Here is a 9083-nt window from a genome sequence, read left to right as displayed (position 1 = left end):
CAGGCTCTAGCAGGCATATGAAATCATTTGGTCTGGCCCTATCATGGCAAGCACAGGTGCGACTCCAAGTTCAATACAACTTTCTCAGGCTCATTTCTTGAAGCTGATACTTTAAAAAAAATGATTTATTTTTATTATAAAGTCAGATTCGCAGAAGGAGAGACAGAAAGATCTTCCATCTGCTGGCTCATTCCCCAAGTGGCTGCAACAGCAAGAACCAAGCTGAGCTGAGCTGATTCGAAGCCAGGCTGCAAGGTTACAAGACGTTGGACCATCCTCTACTTCTTTCCCAGGCCACAGGCAGGGAGCTGCAAGTGAAGTGGAGCAGCCAGGACACAAACCAGCATCCAGATGGGATCCCAGTGGTTGCAAGGCTAGGATTTAGCCATTAGGCTACTGCGCTGGGTCCCAAGCTGATAATTTTATTATGGATTGCGAATGATGTTAAAAATACCCACATGGCCCTTGGCAGAACTGCAAGATTCCAGTTGTTTAGAGCTGAAGGTTCCCAATACTGTGTCCTTTTCATTATGCCAGAGCAAATAGAGGGGCTTATTGGATGCTGCGCTGTTAGGGAAAAGTCTTGTTATGATTGGAAGTGGTACAATTTGATTTTGTCTGCCACTATAAATTGTTCTGCAGGCAGAAAAACCAAGCCTACTCCTTGGGAAGGGCTGCCCAGGAGCAGAGTCCCAGGATGTAACTTGCCAAGCCTGAAGTTGGCAGTGTTTTTCTTTGCATCCACAAGAACTTCCAGGCCCCAAAATTCAAATGCCTCTGAAATGTTTGAGTAAAGCAGTTAATAACCTACAGAAAAAATTGGAAAAAAAAATTTTTTTTGAGGATTCCAATACCCCATCTGTTTGAGCTCCTGTAGGAAACACGTGTTGAGTTTTGCTAAGTGGTTTTCTGTACTTATCAAAAACCATCATATTGTTTTGGCCTTTATTCTACTAGCATAGTGACTTGAATTATTTGATAATCAAATATTAAAACAACCTCATACTCTGGGATAAATTCCAGCTAGTCGTATAGTATCTCTTTAAGATATTCTGTTGAAATTGCCTTGCTTCTGTTTTATTCAGGATTTTTGAGTCTGTGTTCATGAGGAATATTGGTCCTTGGTTGTCTTTTCTTGCAATGTTTTGTCAAATTTCTGGATCAGATTATTGCTGGCTCTGTAAAATAAAGTGGGAAGTCTTCTAGCCTCTGTTTCAAGATGTTTGTGTAAGATTGGTGTTATTTCTCCCTCAAAAATTTGAAACAGTTTACCAGAAAAAAAAAATAATCTGTTTCTGGAATTTGCTTTGTCACAAGGTCTTTCTTTTACAATTGGCAATTTTCCATAACAAATGTAGAGCTATTCAAATTTGCTATGCAGTCTCAGGTGACTTTTGGTATGTTGAACTTCCAACAAGCTTATCTGTTTTACTTGTTGAATTTTTTTAAAAGAGGTACTTATTTTTATTACAAAGTCAGATATACAGAGAGGAGAGACAGAGAGGAAGATCTTCTGCCCGATGATTCACTCCCCAAGCGACCACAATGGCTGGTGCTACGCCAATCCAAAACTGGGAACCAAGAACCTCTTCTGGGTCTCCCATGCAGGTGCAGGGTCCCAAAGCTTTGGTCTGTCCTGACTGCTTTCCCAGGCCACAAGCAGGGAGCTGGATGGGAAGTGAAGCGGGGCTGCTGGGATTAGAACCGGCGCCCATATAGGATCCTGGCATGTTCCAGGCGAGGACTTTAGCCGCTAGGCCACTGTGCTGGGCCCCACTTGTTGAACTTTTTAACATAAAATGGGTCATATGTGTTATTCTTTTAAAATCTATAATATCTGTAACAGCAATTCTTTTTTTATACCTGTTATTGACTTTTTATGTTCGCTGCATTCTCAACTGAAAGCTTACAATATTTCTTTCAGACAACTAATTTTGATTGTTCTTTTACTTTTTAAAATTTTCATTATTTCTGCATTTTAGTTTTACCTTTCTCCTACTCAATCTGAGCTTCATTTGTTCTTCTATCTGTTGCTTCTTAGGTATTTGATTTTAGGCCTTCATTCTTTATGTTGGTTTCTCTCTAGGTCCAGTTTTAGTTGCACGGCATGAATTTTGTTCTATGATAATTCAGTTTAGAATATTTTGTGACTCGTCTCTTTATGTTGATACCCTAAAATCCAGAATGTCTGGTTTGTCAGTGAACATTAAAGGTTTTTGTAAACAGTCAGATATGTCCATATTTAAAATACAAATAACCAATTTCTATGCCAGTACAATTCAAACACTACGGGTATAATTGAGAGGCTGACAAGCACAATCAGTGGACAATACTAAATAAAGTGCTCTTAAAATTCATAAAATATCATGCAATGTATTTCAACTATCTTTACTGAAATCTCGAGACAGAAATTGACTTGGCCATCTATAGCTGGGTCGATTTTGAGGCTCGTTATTCCTCCTATCGAATCCTAAATAAGTGAAGAGCTCAGGCTGCTTCTTCAATTCTCTCTCTCTCCTCATGACAAGGCCCTCATGCCTGTGCCCTCACCTTGGCTTTCTTTGTGGGTTAATAAAATGAACAAGGTCATGTCAACACACTGGGGCTCAGTTTTTCGTATGAGCCTTTGCAGAAAGAGGGTAACGTGTTAGCACAATGCCCAGTGCCCAGAGGGGCATGGGATCTCTCTACTTGACCCAAGCAACAGCTTCTGCAAGCCTTCCAACCTCCTACACACCCAGCCTAGCAGCTCTGTGGTCCTCTTTCAGCAGCAATGCCACCTGCTCTATTCCCTTTCCCTTCCTCCTGTCTCCTCTGCCTGCTGGTGCTTCCCTGCTGCTAACACCTTGCTATGAGGACACTGAGTAGGTTCCACTTGTAAACTCCCCTCCAATGGGGCACCAAATTACTGCCACCTGCTTCATGTGTAAGATGGACTATGTCTACCAGACTCCCAGATGACAAAGCGTCTTGTTCTGAGCTCTAGCTAGTGCTCTGCTCTGTGCTAGTGAGGCAACAGTCTCCCAGGTCTTAATAGTCCCGATCACCTTGACCTTGAACATCTGTGTCTTCTCTTTTGGGCAGTACATTCTCTAATTCTGCCATGAGGATTTCTGTATTTTGTGTGATGAAAGGAGACTAAGCAAGAGGGAAGGTGGGAAGGAAGGTGACAGAGGGTGAGCAAACACTCGCTGGATATGTACTGGTTAAGTGAATGAATGACTACAGCACCACTAGCCTTATTTCATAGGTAAGAACTGAAGGTTCAGGAAGATGAACTTACCCAAGAGTTCAGCCCTGGGCCCTAGGTCAGTCTCAGATTTGACAATCCAGTTCCACCACCACTTTTCCCTGCATCTCCTAGGAAATGGAGATAGCACTGCTCAGGTGCCATTAGGAAAAAAGATCCCAACAGAAGGCAGATCAGAGCACTGCTTTCTACACCATGCAAGCCCCAAAATGGGTGGAAAATGGCAGCCTGATGAAAGCTGGTGCTTAGCAATGCCGTGCTCTTGCACAAATCCTCCGTCTCCTGCTGTTTTACCAGCCTGCAGCTGACCCACACTTTGCTGTAACCAGGGTGCCATCTGGCTCTGAATGCCACATGTCCTTCATTTCAGATGTCTTCCCTGCCCCTGTCATCCATGCCAGATGGAGACCTCGGGCACTTTTGATTCTACCACCCCTTTCGAATATGACCTTGGCAGCTTGCTGTGTGAGAATCATGACATCAAGTACACCAACTATGTCACCGCCTTCTTGTACTCCCTGGTCTCCATCCTCAGCCTCGTGGGCAATAGCCTGGTGCTGTTGGTGCTGATAAAGTTTGAGAACCTAGAGTCCCTCACCAACCTCTTCATCCTCAACCTGTGCCTGTCTGACCTTGTCTTCTCCTGCTTGCTGCCCATATGGATCTTGGACTTACACTCAAGCTGGATGCTGGGAGAATTTATGTGCAAGCTGTTCAACATGGCCTTCTCCATCAGCCTCTATAGCAGCATCTTCTTCCTCACCATCATGACCATCCACCGCTACCTGTCTGTGGTGAGCCCCATCTCCAGCCTACGCGTCCACACCCTCCGCTGCCGCGTACTGATGACCACGGCCATATGGGTGGCCAGCCTGCTGTCCTCCATAGGCGACACCATCTTCCACAAGGTGGTGTCAAATGATTGTAAGTATTCAGAACAATGGGCACATCTGGCCTCAGTGTACCAGCACAATATTTTCTTCCTGCTCTCCATGGCCATCATCCTCTTCTGCTACATACAGATCCTCAGAACCCTGTTCCGCTCACCATCCAAACGTCGCCACCGGACGGTCAGGCTCATCTTCACCATCGTGACCGCCTACTTCCTCAGCTGGGCTCCCTATAACCTCATCATGTTCCTGAAGACCCTGCTGAAAATTGGGGTCATCAAGAGCTGCCAGGTCAGCCAGCAGCTGGACTTGGCCGAGCTCATCAGCCGCTATGTGGCCTTCTCCCACTGCTGCATCAATCCCGTGCTCTACGTCTTCGTGGGGATCAAGTTCCGCAGACACCTCAACACTCTCCTGCGGCAGTTCTCACTTTCCCAGCAACAGATATCTAGCCCGTCCCCACTCCCCCAGTCCCCAGGTGCCTTCATCTATGAGGGTGCCTCCTTCTACTGATGGGAATGATGCAGAGCAAGCGTGAGGGGTATGGACAGGATGTTGTGGAAGATACATCTGTAAGGACGGATGCCATCTACTGCAGCTGGCTGGTGCGAAAGCACTTTGTGACACCTGTGGGTCCTGCTGGTCCTTCCCACTTGCAGGGAAAAGTGGTTCTCCACGTGGGGATTCTGCATTGCTCAGTAGGAAAATGTCTTGGAATTCATCATTCGTCCTTTCCCTGTTAGATGTGGATTTCTGCTCGGCACTGGGCTCAGGAGTTTGTGAGACGTGGAAAGGTCCTGAGAAAGGAGCATCCACGGAGCTGGGAGTGGGTGGCAGCTCCAAGGTATTGTGGGTGTTGAACGTCATGCAGGTGGCTGGCAGGGAGCCTCGCCATCCCTTCCCTGTCAGGTCATTCAGGTCATTCTTCCCCTTGGAGGTGGCTGGCTCTGGGGTCCTTAGTGGCTGTGGAGGACTTGGTCAAAGGCAGTCATGTCCTCACAGGCACAGACACAAGGAAAGTGGGATGCTGAGGACTCACAAGGACACTGTGAGGCCAATTCTCCACCCTAGCTCAAGCCCCAAGTCCATAAATTAGCCCTGGAATATCCAGTTCCTGCACACCGTAATAGAGAAATGAGTGTCATACACACAACCTCAGGGAATATGAAAACAAGTGAGGTATGTTTGTCTGCCCCGCAGCACCCACAGTCCAGCCTCAAAGGTGTACCTAAGCACCCCTCCCCACCCTTGGTGTAGGCATCAAGGCTGAAGGCTCCCCCTGTCATCCCATCCTTCCAAGGGGTGCCTGAGCTGACACTCAGCTTTATCCCCACCCACCTGAGTTGTCCTCCTCCCACTTGGCTGATGGTCCCAGCTCTCTTCCCAGGCAGCCACAGCTATCACAGTGAGGTCTTGGGGACCTCTGCCTGAGGATTTGTCCCTGATACAGGGCCTTACTTCTTTGGCATCTTGCTTCCCCTGCTCCCTTTCTCCTCCAGGCCTTCCACTGCTCTGATCCCTGGAGGTTTCAGAACCCTCAGGCTCCTGGTCACCTGCAGACCAAGACCCATCACCCCAGAGACTCGCAAGCCCACAACCTGGGTCCACGGATTTTCCCCCTCCAAGCCCCTTTCTCTAAAGGAACATGAAGCTTGCCAACACTGCTTCCTTTGCTCCAGGCACCTGCTCCTCTCCCTGCCCCTGGGCCTTTGTCACACTGATACCTCAAGCACAGGCCCATCTGGGCCAGCTCCTCCAGCCCTCCCCACTGTGCAAATAAAAAGGGCACCCTCCGGATGCTGTGGCCCTCAATCTGACCTCTCTCAGTTCGTAGTTGCCATTCTCCACCTTGTACAGTCTCACCTCCTTGTCCCATCAGACTACACATTCCTTGAGACAGGGATGTCATCTTGAGCCCCGACGTTCTGTGATTGAGCAATGAAGAATGACAACTACCAGCTTCTTCTGCAGGTTTTGTTGTTGCTGTTGATGTTTTTGTTGTTGTTGGATGGGGATACCATTTCTTGGGGCACACTTGACCTTTGACTCAGGTTTGCTTCTCAATAAATATAAGCCTCTTTCTAGTCTACAGCCTTGGAATTTTCTCTGTATCCTTCATGACAGTAGCTATGCTCAGCCTTGCCTTTGAGGTCATAGTAAATGTACTTGCCTTTTACACTGTCTCACCTCAACCTGATTCAGATCCGGAGAGTGGGGATTTGGGAGAGCTCCCCCAACCCAGGGGTTCTAGGACACATCGTAAGTTGGAACACCTGGCTGCTACTCTTTGAAAATGGCAATTCTGTTGTCTCCCATAATCCCTTGCACAGGATGTGGCATGCAGTGGTCATTCATTAGGTCTTTGTTGAATGGAGTAGCTACCTCAGCTGGAGCCTAGACAGCCTGGGCAGCACTCTCCCCTTGGGTTCCAGCTGCAGCATCCCTGGCTTGCTTGTCATTGGCAGGCTGGCATTGAGACAGTTCCAGCCATCTTGGAATAAGAAAGGGCCTGGTTTTAGTAAGGAAGCTGGTAATTCCTGCTAGAAGGATCTGGGTTATGCATGAGGGAAGAGGCAGGGCTCCTGTGGACATGTCCGCTCTCAGGTGGGGACATCACTCACCCCTGGTGCGAGAGAAAGCACAAGGAAGGTGGTGATGAGAAAGTTGATGGGGTCAGGGCTAAGCTTTGAAGGTTACAATTTTGCCCAACTTTAATTAAGAGTGACCCAGGGAACAGAGGTCAGAGGACTCCAGTGGGCATACTCACATGACCAAGCTAAAGCACCTTGGGTTTGAACCCACCCCTCGTAGCAGGCATGAGAGTCATAGATCAATGCAGCATGCCCTAATGGGGGGGAGCTCACTCCGTACTCTCCCCAGGCCATCCTACACCCAGCATTCCAAGATGTTCTTTCACCACACACACTCATGCTGCAAGGCACATTTCCTGTAAGGCAACTGTATCCATTTCTTGTCTAGTAATGTTTTGGTATCCCTAATAAATTAGCTTCCAGGGCAATATTGGATCAGAATTCTCCATAAGCCAGATGTCTGAGAATTCAAGGGAAGAGGTGGAGAGAGAGAGGATTATAGTGGGAAGTTAGTGAGGGTTGCCATGGCTGGCACTTCTGAAAAGGATCAACCACAGCACTGCGTATCAGGGACACACCTATCAACTTTGACCTTGGCTCTTCACTGGCCATCACCTCCCACCATTCCTCCTTCGACCCATGGGAGCCACTGGGTTCCTGCAGGCTTAGCCCCCTGCCAGATGGAGAGATGTGCCCTGGACACCCTCTTGCCCACAAGGGCTTCTGAGGAAGGGGCTCTGCACAGCAGGAGGTGTCTCCAAGCTCAGGGCAGCCCCAATTTCCCAGGGACCCTGCTGGGGAGGAAGGTCCTCAAGCGAATAGAAGCAGCACCTAGAATGTCCCTCAGTGCCCCACAACCTTTGTGGTTGGATGGTTGAGTAAACAGGAATCTCACTCTCCCTTTTAAAGACTGATTTATTTTGAAAGGCAGAGTGACAAAGAGAAGGAGATCTTTCGCCTATTGTATCACTCCTCAAATGATGACAGCTGAGGCCCAACCAGGTGACACCAAGGAGTCAATCTCCCACTTTGGTGGCAGGGAACCACGTACTTGGGTCATCTTCTACTGCCTTCCTGAACATTACCAGGGAGCTGGCTCAGAAGCAGAGCAGTGGGACTTGAACTGGGCACTTGTGTGTAAAATGCCAGCGTTGCGACCAAGCAGCAGTTTAGCCCTCTGTGCTACAACATCAGCCCTGGTGTGTCTTTTTCTTCTTTCCACAACTACCCACATTACGTCTTTCAGCCTACACCAGGTACTCACTCCTTGGATTTCCCATGAGCCTCTTCTCTAGGATCTCCAGCCTGTGTGTTTGGGAGTTAGATTTGGTTTTACACCCGACAGCTCTTATTTGAAAAACCTGCCAGTGATGGGACAAAGAGACCCAGTTGAAGAGATTCCCCCCAAGTATACTGTGAGACCTCAGGGGATGGATGCCAGGCTTCAACTCCAAGTTCAAGCCTCTGACAGCCTCAGGTGTCTCCTCTATGAAGTTCTGGAGAAACCAGCATTGGCTTGGGTGGTGAGGTGATGCGTGTAGAAGTAGTTGCTTTGCTAACGAATCTGCCTTAGGCAGCAACAAATCACCGTGCACCTGCGTGCTAAGACAGGCAGTCTCAGGGCCTGAGGGTGGCATAGCGAGTTCAGCTACCACCTGTAATACCAGCATCTGCTATGAGCGCTGACTGAAGTTCCAGCTGTTCCACTATGCGATGCAGCTCCCGACTAATGTGCCTGAGAAAGCAGCAGAGAATGATTCAAGTGCTTGGGACCTGTCACTCAAATGGAAGACCCTCATGGAGTTCCTGGCTGTGGCTTCAAATAGCTATTGCACAAGCATGCAAGTACACACACACACACACACACACACACACACACACACACACACACACACACTCTTTTTAAAACAATAGGAAATCTCACTGCATTACCCACACACATGAAATCTGAGCATGAACTACTTAATGCCTAACCTGTGTTGGGTTATGCTCACAGCTCTGCCGTCACAACAAAAACAACAAATGCACATGTTGTAGCAGGTGGTAGATTGCCAGTCCCTAGCACTGGCTCTGGGCCTCGCTTCTGCCCTAGAGCTTATGGTGCTTCAAAGTCCCTCTTCCAAGGATTTTGGGTCAAGACTTAGGGACTGGGGAAGGAATGGGGAACAAGGTCCGGGTGGGTCGCACGGGAGGGAGGGGCGCTGCCCAGGAGAGCCCACTTCGAGGATCTCGAGTAAACTGTGACTTGATTTTCTGTCTCCGACTCTCCTCTGGTTTGACACACAAATCAAAACAAAATTTTTTTTACCCTGTCTTTGAGCAAGACATTGTCAAAAGTACAGCATGTCTTCC

General features: G+C 48.1%; 1 protein-coding gene across 1 annotated transcript; it reads left to right on the top strand.

Annotated features, from left to right (window-relative positions):
* The first annotated feature begins 3651 nt into the window (after positions 1 to 3651).
* Positions 3652 to 4653, top strand: XCR1 (X-C motif chemokine receptor 1). Its single transcript, XM_040995090.1, has one exon. It carries the CDS (start codon positions 3652 to 3654, stop codon positions 4651 to 4653), a length of 1002 nt encoding a protein of 333 aa, XP_040851024.1.
* Positions 4654 to 9083: the final 4430 nt, after the last annotated feature.

The sequence above is a fragment of the Ochotona curzoniae genome, unplaced genomic scaffold (genome assembly GCF_017591425.1).
Source record: "Ochotona curzoniae isolate NIBS_2020 unplaced genomic scaffold, NIBS_Ocur_1.0 contig_908, whole genome shotgun sequence".
Taxonomy (NCBI): Eukaryota; Metazoa; Chordata; class Mammalia; order Lagomorpha; family Ochotonidae; genus Ochotona; species Ochotona curzoniae.
The sequence above is the reverse complement of the archived record's forward strand: the minus strand, read 5'-3'. Positions and strand labels throughout refer to the sequence as shown.